Source organism: Conger conger, chromosome 19 (assembly GCF_963514075.1).
Source record: "Conger conger chromosome 19, fConCon1.1, whole genome shotgun sequence".
Taxonomy (NCBI): Eukaryota; Metazoa; Chordata; class Actinopteri; order Anguilliformes; family Congridae; genus Conger; species Conger conger.
In genome coordinates this window covers 8,625,906-8,648,049 of record NC_083778.1, presented here as the reverse complement: position 1 = coordinate 8,648,049, position 22,144 = coordinate 8,625,906, and the positions used below count along the sequence as shown (strand labels likewise).

Sequence of the window (22,144 nt, the reverse complement as noted above, 5' to 3'; positions counted from 1 at the left end):
ACACACACTGCATGCACATGAACACACACACACACACTGACTATTGGACACTCATTCGTATATTTTCAGATATTTTTAAAAAAATTGACTCACTTGCAGCACACCTCCTGCAGTCAGTTATGAATTGGCAGTAAAGAGTAAATGTTGATTGAATCTAAGTTGTAGCTTTGTCAGGTTGTGAACAATCTGAAGTCTTCGGAGGTCTCTCTGTGTGTCTAGGAGGGTCTCTCTGTGGGTCTACGAGGGTCTCTCTGAGTCTACGAGGGTCTCTGTGTGCATCTAGGAGGGTCTCTCTGTGGGTCTACGAGGGTCTCTCTGTGTGTCTAGGAGGGTCTCTGTGCATCTAGGAGGGTCTCTCTGTGTGTCTAGGAGGGTCTCTCTGTGCGTCTAGGAGGGTCTCTGTGCATCTAGGAGGGTCTCTCTGTGGGTCTACGAGGGTCTCTCTGTGGGTCTAGGAGGGTCTCTGCGTCTAGGAGGGTCTCTGTGTGGGTCTACGAGGGTCTCTCTCTGAGTCTACGAGGGTCTCTCTGTGCATCTAGGAGGGTCTCTGTGCATCTAGGAGGGTCTCTCTGTGCGTCTAGGAGGGTCTCTGTGGGTCTAGGAGGGTCTCTGTGGGTCTAGGAGGGTCTCTCTGTGCATCTAGGAGGGTCTCTGTGCATCTAGGAGGGTCTCTCTGCGTCTAGGAGGGTCTCTGTGGGTCTAGGAGGGTCTCTCTGTGGGTCTAGGAGGGTCTCTCTGTGGGTCTAAGAGGGTCTCTCTGTGGGTCTAAGAGGGTCTCTCTGTGGGTCTAGGAGGGTCTCTGTGGGTCTAAGAGGGTCTCTCTGTGGGTCTAAGAGGGTCTCTCTGTGGGTCTAAGAGGGTCTCTCTGTGGGTCTAAGAGGGTCTCTCTGTGGGTCTAAGAGGGTCTCTCTGTGGGTCTAAGAGGGTCTCTCTGTGGGTCTAGGAGGGTCTCTCTGTGAGTCTAAGAGGGTCTCTCTGTGGGTCTAAGAGGGTCTCTGTGGGTCTAAGAGGGTCTCTCTGTGGGTCTAGGAGGGTCTCTCTGTGGGTCTAGGAGGGTCTCTCTGTGGGTCTAGGAGGGTCTCTCTGTGGGTCTAGGAGGGTCTCTCTGTGGGTCTAAGAGGGTCTCTCTGTGGGTCTAAGAGGGTCTCTCTGTGGGTCTGTGGAGTCGATCCTGTTGGATTCTCGGCTGTATGGCTGCTGGGTTTGGATCTCTCTCCACGCACGAGCGCTCAGGCCTCACGGAGCAGGACATCTCAGCCGCACGCTCGACGCTTCATTATCGAGGACGAGATGCTAATCGGAACCTAATCGCCCGCCAAACACAATGAAATATTCAGCCACCTGTGGCTTCAGCCGCGGTCCTCTTCTCATTTGCGAAAGGAGGCAACTCGATCCGCTGGGAGGGGATGGGCTATTAGCCGAAATGGGAGGGCGAGGATCACACTTTTAAACGGTATCAACAAGTCAAGAAGGTAAACCATTCCTCCTACAGGGCCTGCTTGCTTGCTTGCACCTTCTCCTGTCAAATATACGGTCGCAAAAATAAGCAGCAAAGTACTTTAGCGGGACACATTCGTTTCTGTCAACGGACTGTCCGTGCTGCAGACTGACAGTATAACCGCAATATTGCTCCACAGACCCGTGGTAATGCCTGCGTGTAGCCCTTCAATCCTAGTAATATTACTTTGAAGAGATATTATCAGTGTGCTTTTACCGTTTTTGGAAGATCGTAAGGATAAGGGGGTGATATTCCAGCGAGGCGAGCCAAGCGATCAGGTTATCTGTCTCTTCTCTGATCTTGTCACATGCACTGCGGTTTGAGTACGGTGCAGATAATGAGTGAGTGGTACGGATGTCGGCAGTCCTGTCTCAGGCCTCTCCGCTGAACTTCGGTGCATTGCTGTGTGTTTGCACTCACTCCCTTCTGGAGTGCACGCGTCCAATCGGGATAATAAAGTGGGCCTTGTGATGTCACAAAACCGAGGGAGCGCCGCAAAACACAGAGCACGTTGGAGAGAACCAACAGAACAACGCCAAAGGTGATTGGATACTTTCTGGCTGCTTCCTGGCTGCTTCCTGGTAATGTCTGCAGGGATTCCAGAAGTATTGCCAGCCAGTACACGCTGTTGTTGTTGTGGTCATTTCGGTTATTGTCAACATACACCATGATTGGTGGAGCTAATCTCCATTGTTTTCCAACCAGTTAGGTGTGATTGGGCCTGTCTTCTACTGTTTTTATCATTTCTACCACCTCAGGAGCCTGAACTAGAAGGACTTTGTTGGGAAAGCTACAGGCTGCCCAGTTGCAACACGCAAGGTCAGTTGAGCGCAGTAAAGGATTTGAATCCAATAACAATGACATATTTAACCAGTCACTTCTCGTATAACCGCTGAAGAGACCATTTTGTAGCCAACGGGCAAACGACAAAGCTGACATCAAAGTGAAAATTAGGAAATGGTTTGAGCAAAATCCGAGGCCAACAGCGGTGCTATCGGTTTCTCGAGCGGATGGAATTTTTCTGTTTCCGGGTTGAACGGCCGAAAGCTTGCACAGAGAGTGACGGGGTTGCTGCTCTGCACAGTTTTGAATTCAATTACCTGGAAAAACTGAGCAAATATTTAGCTCATTTCTGAAATGAAAATGGTTTCTATGATTTTGCTTCGTAATTACAACATTGCCAAATGAAAATGATAGAACCAAATAAAACATAGCAAGATTGAAACAAGATTCAGAAATGGAGTGGAAAAATAGGTCAGTGAAATTCAGCACGTATGCAAAACTCTTATGGAAGGTATTTAGCTCATGCCGAAGCAGGTAAAAACACAAAGACGACTTGAAGTTTCTCCAATACAGCATTCATGAAGGCACAATGAGTGCATTATAATGCATTATAACCTGTTTTTCAAGAGTAAATAAATCTTCACATATCCTTTTTCCTTACTGCATTTTTGTTACAAACGTTGTATAATTAGTTTTATAATTACTGGCTGTATAACCAATAATCAATTATGTTTGTTGTGGATGATTATGGGATGTTATGACCATTATTTAGAAACAAAACTCAAGGGAAATTGTCTCAGAAAAACAAGCCTAACGTTTGAGGAGCGGAGGTTGTTAAAACTATGAAACTCAGTTATTCCATACTTCTGAGTCATAAACTAGAGATGTAAAATACATACAGGCACTAGAAACCATGCCAGGCGGAAAGCAACCAAAGCAGTTTCAGGTCTTAACCTGATGACTTGAAGACAAAATGGAGGCTGGTAAATTTCATATGATTAATAGAAAGCAGTTTTTTTTTTTTTTTTAAGCTGTTTTTACCGAGTTGTCGATCGATTGTTTTTAGTACATGAAAAGTCTTGTTGTCAAGGCAGAGGCCATAGAACAATTCGAGATCAAACTGGTTTGTTAAACGGTGTTTGCGGTCTCTTTGTTTTGCCATTTGATTGTTGCGTGTGTCGTTACGAACCAAAATGGACAATGTTCTTCTGCTATTGCTTTACAGTCATTGTATCCTCCATCGGGTGAGAATTCATTTTATTGTGCGTGTTAGTTCATGTATTCAGTTAGCATGACTTCAGTGTTGTTATATTATTGTGTGTGTACAGATTGTTTTTTTTGTTTTTTTTCTTGCACCTAATCAGTCAAATCATAAAAACCTTTTGACAAAGATGACGTGCTTTGCCTCCTGGGTAATAATGTAATTACGATTGTAAATCATCTCTTGCCTTTACAATTATTAATTAATAGCAGGGATATGTGCCAGCCGTGGTACAGTAATTCAGTGCAAAAAAGGTAACCAATAAATCTTATAATATTATAATAACATTAAAAGCATCAAGTCATCACAATGGTAAAAAAGAAATGAGACTAACAGTTATGTGCAAACTGAGTGTCTTCTAAGTAATTAATAAAAATGTAAATTTTAATAAGCATGATATTTCATCTTTAAATAGAATTAATTAAAACCCATTCATATAATGAACATTAAGATGTAAATATTTATTTTTCTTCTGGAAGTGGAACTGAACAGCAGTTCAGCGTGCCAAACCAATTGAATGACATAATATTTATTAAATGATTTAATGACGATTACATTTTGATAAGCTTTTAATTTGATTGCATCTAATTCGATCGCATTACTTTTTTTGTATTTGCTCAGCATGAAGTACATGCAGCTAAGTGACAGATTGGAAATGGACTGACTTTGTACCATTATTGTTTTATGCTTGTATGCAATAAGTATCAAATTTTCAATTAATGCAAAAATTTCTAAGAATATCTAAGAAGTGGGGTTTCAGAATAGGCTTGGTTGCATAAACTGTTTCCATGATAAAATGTTTATTATGGAAACGGTGAGTGTTTTTGTTTTTATAGGGACAGACAAAGCTGTTTTTGCTAATGGGTTGCTGGTCTGAGCGAACCAATCGGAATGCGGCTTGCCGGAATGACAGTCAAACAAGAACACGCCCACTGACTCTGAGTTCAGCTCACCAGTCCTATTGCAGGTAAATGTATTTTCAACCTTTTGTGACCTGGTCATATCACAGAGTAACATGCGGTCTAGAAGTACACGAGCATCTGTAACCCTTGCATTCAGGATAGCATTTGATAAGGTTTGACTCCAGTCCTGGAGGGCCACAGTGTCTGCTGGTTTAACTCCAGTCCTGGAGGGCCGCAGTGTCTGCTGGTTTAACTCCAGTCCTGGAGGGCCGCAGTGTCTGCTGGTTTAACTCCAGTCCTGGAGGGCCGCAGTGTCTGCTGGTTTAACTCCAGTCCTGCAGGGCCGCAGTGTCTGCTGGTTTTCTGTGGTTTAATTTCAGTTGGCTGACAATTTAAGCCCTGGACACATTGGAAACCCTGACACCCCTGAATTTAATACAAAATTTACCATTTAAACAGAGAAATCCATGTTTTATTTATATATATATATATATATATATATACATATACATACAGCCTGCATCACACAGATTAGCGTATATATGCAGGATAATTTAAAGTTAGAAAATGTGGTTTCTCTTATATTAAACTGGTATGGCCCAGTTATAGCTAAATTGATAATTTAGACTTTCAAATGTAGAACTTCAAACATATTTTTGTACTGTACAGTGCTTTTGTGCTTCAGAAATAAGTCATTATTATTATTATTATTATTATTATTATTTTTTATTATTATTATTTTTATTATTATTATTATTATTATTATTATTATTATTATTATTATAAAAAACACTCACGAAAGCTTGAAAATCCTGTGTAATTGTAAAAAAACAAAAGTTCTTAAAGCTGTAAAGGTTTCCTCACTCACCATGCTGTTTGGAGATTTTTTGATGTCGTGTTAACTATGGCAGAGCAGTGAAACTGAAGTGTCCTCATTACAAACAGTGAGACTTCATCCACCCTCAGCCAATCAGCACTGCCATCTAGTGTGCAGAGTTTCAGAGTAGAGTGTGTTAGACACACACACACACACCCACACACACACACCTACCACACACACACACGCACACACGCACACGCATACACAAACCCAGTCTCTCATGAACACATAGTCTCGCATGCACACAAACGATAAACAATAAATGGAAACAATTCCTCATGTACTGATGTGCACACACTTTCTCACACACACACACAAACACACTCGCACATACAGAAACCCAGTCTCTCAGGAACACATATACAATCTCACATGCACACAAACGATGAACAAAAGATAAACAGTTTCTCATGTACTGATGTGTGCAATTTCTCTCTCACACACACACACACACACACACACACACACACCACGCACGCACCCGCATACACAAACCCAGTCTCATGAACACATACAGTCTCACATGCACACAAACGATAAACAATAAATGGAAACAATTCCTCATGTACTGATGTGCACACACTTTCTCACACACACACAAACACACACACACACACACACACTCACATGTGTACACAAACAAGTACATAAATCCGGCATGGACTTATGCGCACCCTCTCAATTTCACACACACAGCCATTTTAATTTGAGTTTGCATCGGTTCACCGTTTCTCTGGCAGGTCTACGGCAAACCGGGGTTTGCAGAGGTTTTTCAGAATTGATATTCCGAATACTGGCGGTGAATCACAATTCTCAGTGCTTCCATTCATAGAAGTCTCTCTGAAAGTAAACAGTTGCAGATTCTTCGGGGCGACATGTTTGTGTCAGAATGAGTGAAACCGAGGCCGGCGTCGAAGAAACGCCATTTTCTCCAGTCATTCGAGAACGTGGGTGTCTTTCACAGAATCCGTCACGGTTCTGGCGCGCGAGAGGGGAACAGTCATTTTGGCGACCGCGGTACGGTTGCTCGTCTTTCGTTCGCTCAGACTGCGGGAAGGTTTTAGCGGGGCCGTCAGACCGAGCCAGCGGGCAGGCCTGAATTCAGATGCCAGTAAAACGCAGACAAGCTTTCGTTTGCGTTTGTGGGCGGCCCACATCACGTAAGCCTCACTTCCTTCTTCTGCAGGTAGAACCAGGCCTTGAAAACAAATTTTTTTTTTTAAAGTACAAAAAACACCCACAGAAATGTTAGTCTTCCGTCATGTTTTGACATTTTTGGAGTGCCTTTGTTTTTAGCTGGTTTGGCCTAATAAATGCTTTTTCTCACTTAATGTGCTGAATGTGCTGAAAAGGGCTTGTGTGGAAGAATAACAGAATGACACTCTTCACAAACAAGACCACATCACACACTCTCCCCTTCCTCTGACACGCACATACACACATGAAATAGTATGCAATTATGACGCACCACTTTGGAGAAAAGCATCTGATCAGTGTCAGATAAAGAACAAAATGTATAAATCATATGTTATGGAAAAATGCCCTTTTTAACATTTCACAGGTGAGCATCGTCTGATGAAACAGATCCCAGTAAAAACAACGGTAGCTATACTTGAGTTTAACTTTCGTATTTATTTGCAAAGATAACAGAAAGTGAGAAAGCTTACCGGCTTTCTGATTTGAATCAGACATAGTCAGACTCTTATACACACTTCTCCAGAAGGGGGGGGCTTTACCAAAACAAAAAGACATGAAGCTGGCCGCTAACATTTATCAGTATTTTGTCTTCTGAATACCCCTTGTTGACCTTTCTGTAAGACCAGAATGTGCTAGCTGAGAAGCAGAGACATTAAGGTCAAAGGCTGTCTGTCTGCTGGGAGAGAGACCGAGAAAGACTCCTAGTAAGCACTTAATTCAGAAAGTGGTCTAATAGTAATAAAGATTATCACTAAAAGGTTATTTGTAATCATGCGATTGTCTTTATGTTAACACACATTGTCAATTAAGAGCCAATTAAGAAAATGACCCTTACAAATACTAATAATGTTTTTTTGAGGTCGCGTGGGTTTATGAATTGTTGCGACTCGGCTGAGAATGATAGGCTCTGGGAGGACCCGCGCGCATGAACCGGTCGGTTCGACCAACCGCGGTCGGAGGGCGGGACTGAACAGTGAGTGTTTCCATGGCGACCCCCCCCCCCCCGCGCGGCGGGGCTCTTGGAAGCTAATGGAAGCGGCTCCTTTCTCACCTGAAAGCCGCCAGTGTGCTGACTCCATTAGCCGCCGTACGGCCTCCTCCCAGTATACTACGCTTCTGTTTCGGGCGAACAGAGTCCCGCTTATCGCCCACGCTGCGCGATAGCGCCCCTTTGAACCAGAGATGACCGCCAACCGAAACAGGGGCTCTGAAAGGGGCCGTTCTCCCGTGACTCTGGGAAGATTTTTTTTTGGGAGGGGGGTTTTCTGCTTGTGTTTCGGGAGCTTTGGAGGGTCGTTGCCTCGCTTGTTAGCGACAGCCCTGGTTCACGAGGGTGGGGACCCTTCCCACAATCCCGCAGGCCTAACGAAGCCACACTAGCTGCCCTGGCGGGGCCTGTGGCCTCGTGGCTAAGGTTGCGTGACTGAGACACGGAAGGTTGCTGGTTCCAGCCCCAGTGTAGCCACCATAAGGCCCTTAAACCCTCATAAATTGAGCAATGAAGGTTATTAAACTCTCTCTCTCTCTCTCGCTCGCTCTCTCTCTCTCTCAAACACTGAATAAAAAGAAAACAAATGTGGTGGCCAGGCTGTCCACTCTCCTTTAAAATAAAATAAAATAGAAATAAAAAGTTATCTCCATAACAACCAGCAGCTGCACATTTGAAACGGGCAGTAGTAGTAGCAGATCAAAGATCTGGGTCCGGAATGTTCTCTCTGCTTGTTCCCGCCTCTGTCATGGAAGGGGGGGGGGGGGGGGTTGCCAAGGGAAACGATGCAGGGCGACCGGGCCCAGCCATTCCGGAACCCTCCGGGGGGGTCAGGGAAGGTTCAGCGCGAGGTTAGGGAAACATGTTCTCACACACCGTCTATTTACCGTCAAAACAGTTCCAACCAGAATAGATTTGGCCAAGCGTTTCAGCGGGCTGGCTGTCTCCTTGCGTTTGTAATTCCCAACGTACAGTGACCGAGCACACTTAACACCCCCTTCTCTTACCACAGGGATCCTCAGTCTTACACTGAAAGGGCCGGCGTGGGTGCAGGCTGTTACACACCTGGTTCTACTGATCAGGGTGCTTAGCAACGGCTCTAATGGTTGATTGGTAGAATCAGGTGTGTGACTGAAGCCAGCACCTACACCAGTCTTACAGCGTCTAAACGGCTGTTTTTTTTATGTCGCGACTGTCGAACTTGAAAGTAGAAAACTTCATTCTGACATTTGAGATGCTTTTTGAAGCGTAGTCTGTTGATGGTCGTCTTGCACAAAGACACACAGACACAAAACAGACACTCGCGCGCGCGCACACACACACGTGGGGAATTTCCCCTCCGAATCAGTTTGTGAACTGAAAAGGCAGCTTCTGCCCTCCTCGCGGTCACGCCCCCCCCCCCCCCCCGGCTGGTTAAATTACCCATCATGCTCCTGGCCGCGCGGGTCACCCGTCATAGGAAGATGAAGCTCTGATCTCGCAGCGCGGCGCCAAGACTCTTATCTCCGGGGGTTGCTGGGGTCTGTAAATTATTCATTGCCCCCCCCCCCCCCACGCCTCTGCCAGGCAAGGAGTCGGTCGCCATGGAAACCTTATCGCAGATCGCAGATTTGGGTTCCGGGGGCTGGGATAGACGGGGAGAATCGGGCGCATTAGCATATGAAGGGAGCGTCTGGAGCGGAGCGGGCCCGTTACCCGCCCCTTCCCTTTTCGGGCCCCACACATCGCTGCTCTCCCATGTTCCCTCTCTCCCAGAGCGCTTCTGACCTTTCACCCTCCGAACTAGAGCTCTCCTGTAGTACTGTGTGGCACGTAGGGTGTAGAATAGTCACTGACCCATGTCGTTTGACAGTGTGGCTTGAGTGTAAAATAGTCACCGGCTCTCCTGTAGAACTGTGTGTAGTGTTGGGTGTAAAATAGTCGCTGACTCTCCTGTAGTACTGTGTGAACTGTATGGTGTAAAATGATCACTGACTCTCCTGTAGTACTGTGTAAACTGTAGGCTGTAAAATAGTCACTGGCTCTTGTGTAGTATGACAGTATGTGGCTTTTTGGGTGTAAAATAGTCACTGGCTGTCCTGTAGTACTGTGTGGCATGTAGGGTGTAAAATAGTAATTGGATCTCCTGTAGTACTGTGTTGTCTGCAGGTCAGAACATTTCTGCAGTAGACAATTTTATGTCAGTATTATCTAATCTAACCCAATCTGACCCCCGTACAAATGAGGAAATTGGAACAACCAACAATTGCAAAGAAATAACTTTTAGAAGCATGCTGTGTGAATGCAATAGCATATTGCTGAAATTTACTCTTCGCTGTCTAGAAGGACAAGTTTGGTTGCAACGGGTATGTGTGCTTGTGTGTGCGGGCATGTATATGTGTGTGTGTGTGTGTGTGTGTGTGTGTGTGTGTACTGTCTAAACATGAATCAAGTGGACCTTTTACAATATTCGTCTGGCTTCGGAAGATAAGGACCGTTTTGCGTTTTGACACAAACTTGAACGTCATTGCGTCATCTCGTTCCACGCCAAGGTAGATTATAGCTGAAGATTTTAACGTGGGTTAATCATCTTTTAAATGATTTCATTCAGTCTCCGTCCTTTCGCAACTATTTTCTCTTTTCGGTGTAATTTTAGAACCCTACAGCACAGTGCCGCCGTGTTCCTCCTGTAAGCCGTCGACAGCCTGCGTGTGGAGAGCTTGTTGGGGTTATCGAAAAGAACCGAGATAATAGTGACATTAGTTCACGTTCTTTTGCAGGCCCCACAGCACTACAGGAGAGCCAGTGACAAGCAGAGTGCTCCTCAATTGCAAACATTTGGCAAGCGTGTGCGACTGTTATTGTTATTCACCCCGTGGGGTAATTTGTCCTCTGCATTTGACCCATTCTAGCTTAGGAGCAGTGGGCAGCCGCAGTGCAGTGCCCAGGGACCGACTGCAGTCGATATCCTCCTACTTTGGTCATGGACGATGGGGAGAACATGCAAACTCCACTCCACTTGAGCCCAGAACAATCTTCTTGTGAGGTAATGCTGTTTTTTGGTTTTACTCCATTATTTTGGCCGTGAAAAGCAGTGGTGTGTGTGTGTGTGTAAGATGTGAGATCTTGGATGCCTTACTCATGAATCCCATTGTAATCCAAATCCCTCATCCTCACTCTCATAATGATGCATAGTTCTGGCGTCCCACCACCTTTAGGTTGGGAATAATTTCAGTTTTTCCACAAGCTGGCTCTGTTGGGGTGCATTTCTTTGCAGTTGGAACCGGCAGCAAAAAGGCAAGGACAAACCCACCTACTTAAATCTCCCCTCCCTTGGCGATGCTACAGCCAATCACGACCCACCCAGCTGGGCTGGAAAACTCAACGCTTGAAGGTGGAATTTAAGCAGCGCTAGCCAACCGCTCAAAATGTTCGGGATTCTTAACAAATCACCCAGATGTTTGGACACGTTTTCTGAAACATTTTGTTTGTAAAAGTTTGATCGGCTAACAACAACAATCCCGCCTTCTGGCTGTTTGTTTCAGTTTAGCTAATGGGCGTGTTTGTGGGCGGAGCACAGCAGGGGTCCACAGGTGCATCGCCGCAAATATTAATCCAACTTGAGTCACTTCACATCGAACAAAAACATAAAAAACACCACCTCCGTCATCCCACCTCTCCGTCTGTAGCCTGCTAATCTGCAGCCGTACACAGGCCGTAAATTTAAAACTTCCATTTAAACGCGTTCTGTTTGTTATTTTTAAAGATGACGTTCGACGAGTTTTCTGCCTAATTTGGCCATTATTCAGCCCTGGCAGCTCGCGGTAATTTAGCTCTTATCTCTCGTAAACACGAGAAGGCGCGTTAGTCACGCCGCTGCCTCCGATGAATTCCCGCAGACACGCCGCTGATTATTTCACAGCTTTTGTCATCGCGCATTTTTTAAACGCACCGCAGCCCCGGCGCTGTTCGGATTCGACTATTCTGACGGGGAGGTTTGGTTCTGCTCTTTAGACTCTCGAAGTCAAATTGCATTTCTAATTGCACATCTGTAACTAAGTCTATGTATTGTTTTGCATGGGAAAGAGTTTCTTAAATACTGTCAGACTAACGTGTCCTCATCTGAATGACCTTACCTGCTTAACTTTAATGTCTACATTTATTTTAGAAGAGCAACAACACAACTAGACTACTCTACGACTAGTACCAACATGAGTAGAGTTGTTGCCGTTGGCTCAATCCCAAGGTGGCTTCCATTGGGTGACATCTGACCCTTCCAGTAAGTTCTGTATTTAGCCTTGCTGTGTTATATATTTGTAAGTCACTTTTTTGATAGGAATGTCTGTTTAAAGGGGCAATATTGGCTCCTGATTAGCTGGTTGGTGCCTCGTGTGGCAGCCAATCACCGTTGGTGTGTGAGTGTGTGTATGAATGGGTGAATGAGAAGCATCGATTGTACAGCACTTTGGATAAAGGTGCCTGATAAATGACAACCATTTTTCCATTTTAAATATATAACTGTATTAATATTGCTGTGGCAATTGTCACGTGTGTAAGCCAATAGAACAGGACTGCTGTCTGTTCTGGCCCCACGGTGGTGGAATGACCTTCCTGTGGATGTCAGAACAGCAGAGTCTCTGACCTCTTTCAAACGCAGACTGAAGACTCATCTCTTCAGGCTGCACCTTTCCCTCCCTTCCTCACCACCATGATTAGCCTTGTATATTTACATATAGATATTGTTGTATTGTATTAGATATTGTATTGTTGTACTCGGGGTATTCTAGCTGCCAACTGTGGTATGCTATTTCGTAAGTTGAAAAGGTTCCAACCGTATCTGTATGGTCACGCTAGGACTCCTCTAGGGTCCTCTTCACACTTGTTTGATCTGCACTTTGTTGTACGTCGCTCTGGATAAGAGCTTCTGCTAAATGCTTATTTTTATTTATTTATAAATATGCTTTGACAATAATTTTGATTGAAATAAATGACTATGTTGCTTTTGTGGAGCCTGTAAGCAAATGAGGCAGAGCAGAAATGTTTAATTAGCGCCATTAAACGAGGTCATTGTCATCTGCTAACGATGCCGTAGGGGAATGAGGGGGAGGAGTTTCTGAAGGTCACGCTCCAGGAAGCATTAATATCCGTCACAAACTTTACTTCCACAAAGAAAGGAGGACTTTCGTTTTTATTTTCGTTTGAAGGGAGAGCTATTTTTACACAAAGGTAGAGTCGTGCTGTTTTTGTTGACAGTATTCATGGGAAATCTGTGCAGGCCAACTGAAGAAATTTGCATTTAAACATGTCCCCGAACCCACAATATAATGCCGTTCTAAAATTTCCCTCGGGATGAATAAAGTATCTATCAATCTATCTAGTGGCCCACCTGAGATACAAATCTGTGATAAGCCCAGTTGCCCATCCAATACGACTACACTGTTGCCAGATTACCGATCACGTCCCAGCAGTTTTTGCACACTCAGATGGGTCTATCCGCGTTAGCGATGCTTGTTTTAAGCAGCACTGTGACCCTTAACCCTGAGATTGTTTATCCTCTGTCGCCCTCTGGTGGACAGTAGTGGTTGTGTGGATAAAAGTATTACCTGCAGGCCTGTTTACTTTCCTCCGGACGGGGTATTGCATTCGCGTAGCCCTTTGTCCCTTGGAGTACCGTGGAGAGAACTTAACCTTTCAAGGTGTGAGTTCACAAATATGCGATTCGAATGTTCACTGAACAGGCCAAGCTTTCCCTGATGGAAACTCCATCTTGGTTCCAGCCTTTTAAGCTGGGGCCTGTTCCACTGAACAGGATAGCCTGATAAATGCTCTGAGAAAAACCAGGACCCTGGTTCAGATCTGGAACACGGACTGAAGTGAAGAGAGTTGCTCCGGGTTTTTACTCCTGCTTTTTGGAACAGGACCGTGGAACAGGCCCGCGGTCCAGCCGGGTTGGAGATGGTCAAACTGGTTTTGAGCTGGTCAATCTGGCAAACAAGATGGTTGAGATGGCAACCACGCTGGGTACGGACAACAAGACCCATCACCGAATTCTGGGTGTCATCCAGTTGGAGCCAGGAGCTGGTTCCAGCGAGATCCCATTTTAAGCTGGGAGCTATTTCCACCAGGATAGGCATCCTGATCCCCTCTGAAAGACAAGCTATCATTTTAAGATTACCTAATTATAGGCCACTTCAGTTTCGTGCTTTTAATCCAGTTGTTTACAGGGGGTTATATGCAAGTTATAGAACGACGTAATCACACTGGAAAACACGGCGCTTTAGACGTGTTTGCTTTGTGCGAGCGGTGGAATCTCTGTGATTTTGCGCCAGTCTTTATTATTATTCCAACAAAGCCACGGGCAAACGGACAGGAGGACAGCGGACATGTTGACGCATTATCACGGCTTAAAATAAACCTGCAAACAATGCACAAGCTCTCTCTCTCTCCCTCTCGCTCTCTCTCACTGACTCTCGATCTCTCTTTTTCGCTCACGCTCTCTCTCTAACTCTCTCTCCCTCTCTCTCTCCCTTTCCCTCTCTCTCTCTCTCTCTCCTCTCTCCCCCCTCTCTCTCTAACTCTCTCTCATGCTCTCTCTCTCCTCTCCCCCCCTCTCTCTCCCCCCTCTCTCACTCCCTCTCTACATCTATCTGTCTCATTCTGTTTCTCTGTCTCTCTAACTATCTCTGTCTCTATCACTTTATATTTCTCTCTCTCCCCCTCTATCCCCCTCTTGCTCTCGCTCTCTCGCGCGCTGTCTCTATCCCTCTCTCTTTCTCTGTCTCTCTCTGTCTCGCTCTCTTTCCCCCTCTCCAACTATCTAACTATCTCTATCTGCCTCTGTCTCTCCTTCTCTCTCTCTGTGACCGAACACATTCCTGCCAGATCACTTTACACCGACACACCTGTCGGTGTTATTTTAAGGGGTCACGTGTGGCTCCACAGATTCACACTGATCTCGTCCCATCAGTTCATTTTTCCCTCGAGTATCCTGGAGACGGGCCTATCCTTGATCAGCCCGGGACACCGAAGACTTCTGCCTTTCTCCTCTTAACAATGAGGAGCCGGAGTGCCAGAACTAGTACTGCTCATGCTGTAGCTTATTGACATCGGGGTCAAAGGGGAAAGTGCAATTCACTTGTGTCATCCCTGCTGAAAAACAGTGGCTAAAGCTAGGTTTTGAAACGCCTGTTGAGCAGGCAGTTAAGACCAGCTGCCAAGCTCCTAAGTAAATGGTAAATGGTTGGCATTTATATAGCGCCTTTATCCAAAGCGCTGTACAATTGATGCTTCTCATTCACCCATTCATACACGCACTCACACACCGACGGCGATTGGCTGCCATGCAAGGCGCCGACCAGCTCGTCAGGAGCATTTAGGGGTTAGGTGTCTTGCTCAGGGACACTTCGACACAGCCCGGGCGGGGGATCGAACCGGCACAAGCTGGTTGACGAGCTCATACCCAGCTGGACCAGCTTATGACCAGCTCGGTTGTTCGAGTTAAAGCCAAGCCATTCATTCATTTCTGATTTAAAATAATATTTTGTGAGTTAGACCTGGTCAGTACCCTGTTCTATTGCTTTTAGGCTTTTAGACTTTTAGACTTTTAGACTTATGTAATTCATTGAGAAGGACATATGGTACCTCTAGAGGACATGTCAACGCAACATAAATTCAGTCTACATAACATCACTTTTGTAATCAGGAATACCATATAGCAATCGATGAATGGATGGATGGATACCAGTGGCAGCTTGTGTGTTTGACATTTCATTTTAGACTGATCAACCTGTTTACATTTACTTGATTTTTGTGAAAACTCCATGATAATAATGAATTGTTACTTGTTTCATTTTGTGATATGAAACATCTTGAGATTCTTTTAAAAAGGGGTGGGGGATTACAGGGTACCATGGTGAATGTTTTCAATATTACGCTGCATTGCAAATCAACAGCGAAGTGAGATGGTCGTTATTACAAATCTGAGGGGTTGTTCTCCTATTGAACCACCACAAGGTGGCGCCAAAACGGCAAAAATGTAAATAAAAAAGCACTTCCAAATGACAGCTCAAATGCTCAGTAATAAAGTGCCTTTACTAAATTAAGTCCATCAGTTACTATTAAGTAATCCAGTGAAATCCTGAAAGTTAGGTTTGCTTTTGGAAAAGTTATTTGACGCAGCTTTGCAAAAAATGTGTATCTCCAAATATCGCATGTTTCTGCACCTTTTTTGCTGCAATTATAAAAAGGTACATTGGTAAATACTTTGACTGCTTTTCTCTTTTTTATAACTGGCTGACATGTTGGGCAGTCAGTCAAATGCAGCACTCCCCGTGTGTGATGATGCGGTGTTGCGTGACCGTGTACCCGAACTGAGCCGGTGGTCTTATTATATAAAATATGATACAAAAAATCATCGCTGAACTTCAGCTTCCTTGGCTTCAAGTCCAAAACTTAAAAAGTGCAAAAACCTGAATAAAATATGAAACCATATTTGATGTTCTGGAAATCTATTGTTTTTGGGTTCTTGACTCTTCTGACTCCCGTACTGACAACGGTCGCACACGGGATTTGTTTGAAAACAATCGAGCATGTACGAGTTTCATATTGTATACCTTATTGAGCGAACATGCTTTGGTCAAGCTTGCGTAGCTGGATTTTACCATCGACAGTGGTCCCACCTCCTGTGGTTTACCGGCTAGCGATTGGTTTGCTTTCAGTGTCGATCAAACTGTAGCCGAATACTATGGATGACAGACATTCCTGTATCTACAGTCGGCACGGGGCTGGACAGGGCCGCCCACGCTATCCCGTTAAGGTAGGAATCGCGAGATAATTATGCGTTTTATTTATAATTACCCTCAATTCACTCTGAACGCTGTGCTTATAAGTTCAAAAATAGTTTTTCTGTTTTTGTTTTTTTTCTCCACGAGTATTGTCCGTGCTGTTCGTTAAATGTAAAGGTGCCACTCTTAGCAACCCCAGTTTGTAAAACTCAGTCATTAGAATAACACGTCAAACAGTTCAAATGATTTCACGTGTTATTCATTGTTATGTTTTAAAGTGTTAAATACTAAGTTAATTTCTGTTTAACCTGCTTAAAAAAAATTTGTTTTTCAACTTCAGTTTGCCATGCCAACTAGCATTCATTAATTCAGTGAACCTACATTTATTTCATTGTTAGAAAAAACTTATGGTATTATTATGGGCTTATTATGGTAGATTGGTGATTTTTTAAACATTTTCTTTCAGGAACACATTTCCCTGAAAGTACAACAGTGTTTGTGTAATAAGTGCCATTTACAAGCAGAAAGGTACAAATACCCATGGCCTGGGGTATTATTTTATGTACCTACAGTATAGGGTAGCACCCCAGTCATGTTGTACATTTTTTAGGTACTTTTTTGTACCATTTTAAAGGTATGACAAGTGCTTAAACCGGTATAGGTACAGAAGATATTACCTCTAGCCAGAAATATAAACTTAATGTGTACTCTTGCTTGGAAAACCTACTCAATTGTACCCAAATAGATCATTACTGTACTTTCAGGGTACATTGGGAAATGTGATCCTCGAAAAACAAAGATGTACCTCCACTGTCATTTTTTCTGATCGTGTATGTACCTTCTCTGTATATACATTGTTACGGTGACGCAGTGGGTTACACCGTTGCCTCACAGGCCCTGGGTTCCTCCCACAGTCCAAAGACATGCAGGTTAGGGACTACAGATGAAAATGAGCCCATTAGCTTACTCTGGCACATTTACATTAATGTGGAAACTGAAAATGTTGATTATTGTGCACTGTCCCTGGTAAAGCGCCGACGTGACTCCATTTTGTATTGTTATTGTCGTCGTAACGAGCGACTCTCGCTCCCCCCAGAAAACAGGCGGAGAGTCTCTGCGATGGCCAGCCACAAGCTGTACCTCCTGCGGCACGGGGAGGGCGCGTGGAACAAGGAGAACCGCTTCTGCAGCTGGGTGGACCAGAAGCTGAGCGAGGCCGGCGTGCAGGAGGCGCGGGACTGCGGCCTGCTCCTGAAGTCTCAGGGCTGCCAGCTGGACGTGGTCTACACCTCCCTGCTCAGCCGCTCCGCCCAGACCTCCTGGCTGGTGGCCGAGGCCATGGGGCAGGAGTGGGTGCCCGTCGTCAAGTCCTGGCGGCTCAACGAGCGCCATTACGGCTCCCTCATCGGGCTGAACAGAGCCGAAATGGCCGCCGTCCACGGCGAGCGGCAGGTGAAGGTGTGGAGGAGGAGCTACGACGTGGCGCCGCCCCCCATCGAGCCGTCGCACCCGTACTACGCCGAGATCTACGAGGACCGGCGGTACGGGGCGTGCGACGTGCCCGCGGGGGCCCTGCCTCGCGCCGAGAGCCTGAAGCAGGTGCTGGACCGGCTGCTGCCGTACTGGGACGGCGTCGTCGCGCCCGTCGTCAAGAGCGGCCGCACCGTGCTCATCTCCGCCCACGGCAACAGCTGCAGGGCTCTGCTGAAGCACCTCGAAGGTACGGCGGCGAGCGGTGGGGAAAAACACGACCGCTCTTTCGAACCCGTTTCGTTCTTCGCACTTGTAGAGCATGTACCGTTTGTGCCTTGCACTGGCAGCCATTTTAATGTGAGCTAGCGGTCTCTGGCTGTGCCCTCAGCCACCGTTTATCCATCACTCAAACTTTATTTATAGGTCAATTCATGCAGAAGATGACACAGGACTGAAAACATTACATTATGTTACATTACAGGCGCTCTTATCCAGAGCGACTTACAATGAAGTGCAAATTAAACCCAGGGACAACGAGGAACCAAGAGGAAAGTACAGTCATCCCAGCATGATCACATAGATACAACTTGAACCCTTGAAGAGTTCATCAACTTACCAACTAGCATACCACAGTTGGCAGCTAGAATACCTTGAGTACTACAGGATGTAAACACAAGAAACGCAATAAAATGGAGGTGGATTAATGCATAAAATAATTGTTCGAATTGAAAACCAACCTCCTCAAAAGTCAGACTAAAATGGTGCGTGTTAGGATTTCTCTTAAATATCTTAAAGGTGCATTTAGTGTAGCTTGTGTGCCATTTAACAGACTGAAGCCCCGTTTTGCCTCTGTGTCAGGACCTATTCCTAAAATGGCTTCTGTAACCCCCTGAAGAAGGGCAAAGAGTTTATATTACACGGGGCTACAGCTACGAGGCACGGCCTGACCTTTCAGCTCTGTAGTAGAAGAACTCTGCAAGATTTACTGTCCCTCAGAGACCTGGTGTTCATATTCACTCAGTATGGAGGAATTACTTTATTGCATCATTAATTTACACACATTACACTCAGGGAGAAATGTTATATGATTATGACCAGACCTTGGTCATGCACATAATCGTTTTTGGATTCAAATGCTATTCTGTGCTCGATTTTACAATTTGTTCTTGCCTGGTGCAACGGAGCCAGCCATGAGGACCAGAAGGTGGGGGTTTGGACTGGTCGAGAGAATTTCATAGGTTCCAACACACCAGACAAGCCCAGTTAAGCTGTTTTGACCCAGGTCTGATAATGACGATAAGTGACAATCCCAGTCGCATTAGTTTCATGAATGGCTCATGACAGTTTACATTTGGAGAAAGGTGCTGTTGTGCTATGACTTGGAATTGAGGGCCCTTGAACCTAACGAGGGTTTGGTGCGCAAGGGGCGTAAGTGTAATTTTGGGCCAAAGTTAGTATTATACAGTCTATCAAAAGAAGGCCCTTGATGAGATCCATCTAGTTGGCAAAAGATAGAATGTAAAAACCTAAAGACTCATCCCAAAAACCTTGGTCCATTCAATCATTTGTTTTGGCTTTCCTGTAAAATTCAAAAACTGGCACTAAGCCCTCGATTTAATCCGCCGTTTGCGATTGGCTGCTTGTCTGGAACGTTTGTGGCTTTCCCGGCAGGGATCTCGGATGAGGACATCGCGGGCGTGACGCTTCCCACCGGCATTCCCGTTCTGCTGGAGCTGGACGCGGACCTCCGGCCCGTGAAGAAGCACCAGCTCCTGGGAGACCCGGCCAAGGTCCAGGCGGCCATCAAGAAAGTGGAGGACCAGGGCAAGGCCCTGCCCAACGGGAAATGAGGGGGGAGAACGGAGCTAGAATGTTCTCACAGCGTTACCGGGATGTTTCCTCAATGTTATGACGTTGGTGCAAAATGGTGGCAACGTTGTGAGAATGTTTTGGTAACACTTTCTTTGAAGGATTCTACATAAGAGCTATATGACCTTCTGAAGCACGTCGTGGCACGTTCCCAAGCACTACGTAAGCATTTGTAAGCGCTTATGTGAATAACCGCGAATAAGAATGTGGTGTGTTATGTCAACATTGCTGCAGGCGACATTACCGTGTCATCACGTGAAATGATTCAATGTAAGGCATCAATGTTTACATAACACAACATATACCCATTTCAGGTTACCCATAAACAGTTATGCATGCTTATGTAGTGCTTATGAATGTGCGAAGTGCTGGTCATGAATGAGTTCTATCACTCTCATCTACGACCCTTCAATCAAAGTGTCCCTGAATGTCTTGTGTGAGCTGGGTGGTAGTGCGAGACGTATAAGAGCGGCCTATGTTTTCAGTTATGGGGACAGATACTGGACCTGATTGGTTCCCTTGTTGTCAGGGGGTCCTGGAGAGCCCCAGGTCTGCTGATTTTACTCATGTTGCTCCTCTTAGCAATCGGCTATACTGCAATATTTTAATACAATATGTGTGTCAATATCAGAAAATATGTTGTAGGACTTCTACAAATATATAAGAATGTATACAAAGTATTGCTGCTTTCTGATATTGCAATATATTCTTAAAAATTACTCAGGAATATTTATCATGATGTTTTCCAATAAGTATATGCTTAAGATATATAATATTGCAGTATACTCTAATGTAATTTTTGCATGGGTCAACACTTGGGTGATCAGTGGGTAATGTGGTTGGCCCACCTCGCCTGGTTTCTTGGGTCTTAAATATTTACAGATTTTCAGGTGAAGGCTGAAAGTGAGGTGGCACCTGAGGCTCTCCAGGTCCAGAGAGAGAGTCCCCTCTAAAACGTGCTGTTCTCGCTCGTGTTTTGTTTTGTCTCATTTCAAAGAATCTTTCTTGCCTTTTCTGTCTTGGACATTTATATGTTCAAGTAATTTTTCAGGGAAAATTCAAAAGAGAGATGACTGAATTTCAGTTATATCACAATTATTTTGCTGCAACACTGGAGCACGATTTAAAAACTAAGAGGAACGAGTTTTAAATGTTTACCTGCAATGGCAGTGTCTTTGAAAATGTTATTTATTGTTGCAATTGTTATTTTTGCTAAATGTGAAGTAATACGTTCATGACAAAGGGAAATTCTGATAGTGCAGTGAAATATCACAATGCTATGAAACTGAATTACTGAAAGTGTCTGCTTACATGTGGGGAAACTACTGTTTTTGAATGTTTACACAAACCCCTGTTTACAGTTCTCACCAAAATGTCGGTATCAAGCCTGCCTTGATGACTTTGAACGCTCAAGTCGGCCACTTGGAAATGAGTTTTCAATCCGGGTTGACCTCCAACCAGATTTGAGTTGTGTCCTCCTTATGCCTTTGACCTGGCTTAAATTATGCATTTTGCACATGCATTATGTATAATAAATGGTTATTGAATTGAATAAAATTTGATTGAATGAGCCTCAATAAATGATGTATTCATTAATTCAGAACCGCTTTGATAAATTCAGCATTGAACTAAATTTGTGACCCCACTGGTGGTCAATGTAACCTCTCCATTATTCCTTCAGTCAATCTTCAAAACACTAGCCTTCAGGCGATTGGGTGCCTCTGCCAGTCATAATGCCTGTCTTTACTGCCCCCTGGTGGAGAGCAGAATTGCAGGAAGACTCACATTCTTCTGTTCTGATCGCATTTGACTTGTCTCCTGCCCAAGCACCCACACAGTTTGTAATGTAGCGTTATTTTAATGGCTTCAGGTTCTTGGTTAGCGTAGTTAACGTGCCTTTAGTGATATGGAGCGCACACACACACATACGCACACGCACACACGCACACACATGCGCACACACACACACACACACGCGCACACAATCACGCACACACACACACAAACACATACGCACACACACACACGCACACACATGCGCGCACACACACATGCATGCACACGCGCACACGCACACACGTGCACACACGCACACACATGCGCGCACACACACATGCATGCACACGCGCACACGCACACACATGCTGGTCGGAGGATGGCTGGACTGGCTGTGTGCCAGAGGTGATTTAAAAAAAATGTATGTATTTATTTTTGTTGTAAATTTGAAATTTTGAGGGCACATTCATTCCAAAGCGTCCATCACAGATGACTCCCTTGAAGAGCTTGCTTGTAAGATCATATCCTTTGAACATGTAGCTGTAAAATTTTGGCCAGAGCACTCGATTCACCCACTGTGAATTGAGATTTTTTTTTCTCCTCTTTTACCCCCCCCAAATTTTCTTGGTCATTAATCCCTTATTAAATGGTAAATGGCTGGCATCGATATAGCACCTTTATCCAATGCGCTGTACAATTGATGCTTCTCATTCACTCATTCACGCACACACTCACACACCGACGGCGATTGGCTG

The 22,144-nt window shown here is 44.9% G+C and overlaps 2 protein-coding genes across 5 annotated transcripts in view; both read left to right on the top strand.

Annotated features, from left to right (window-relative positions):
- The window catches only part of LOC133119046 (caldesmon, smooth muscle-like), a 68,309-nt gene that overhangs the window by 26,404 nt on the left and 19,761 nt on the right, over positions 1 to 22,144 (top strand). For 2 of the 4 annotated variants that reach the window (XM_061229436.1, XM_061229432.1), the window contains exons 2-3: positions 10,401 to 10,534; positions 11,657 to 11,767. The gene's annotated coding sequence lies outside the window, so the exon portion shown is untranslated. Of the gene's footprint in view, positions 1 to 10,400; positions 10,535 to 11,261; positions 11,484 to 11,656; positions 11,768 to 22,144 lie in introns of those variants that run through there. The other 2 variants (XM_061229434.1, XM_061229433.1) reach the window with 2 other exon arrangements.
- LOC133119048 (bisphosphoglycerate mutase-like) lies at positions 16,231 to 21,184 on the top strand. Its single transcript, XM_061229439.1, has 3 exons — positions 16,231 to 16,303; positions 17,368 to 17,991; positions 19,416 to 21,184. Exons 2-3 carry the CDS (start codon positions 17,391 to 17,393, stop codon positions 19,592 to 19,594), a joined length of 780 nt encoding a protein of 259 aa, XP_061085423.1. The 5' UTR covers positions 16,231 to 16,303; positions 17,368 to 17,390; the 3' UTR covers positions 19,595 to 21,184.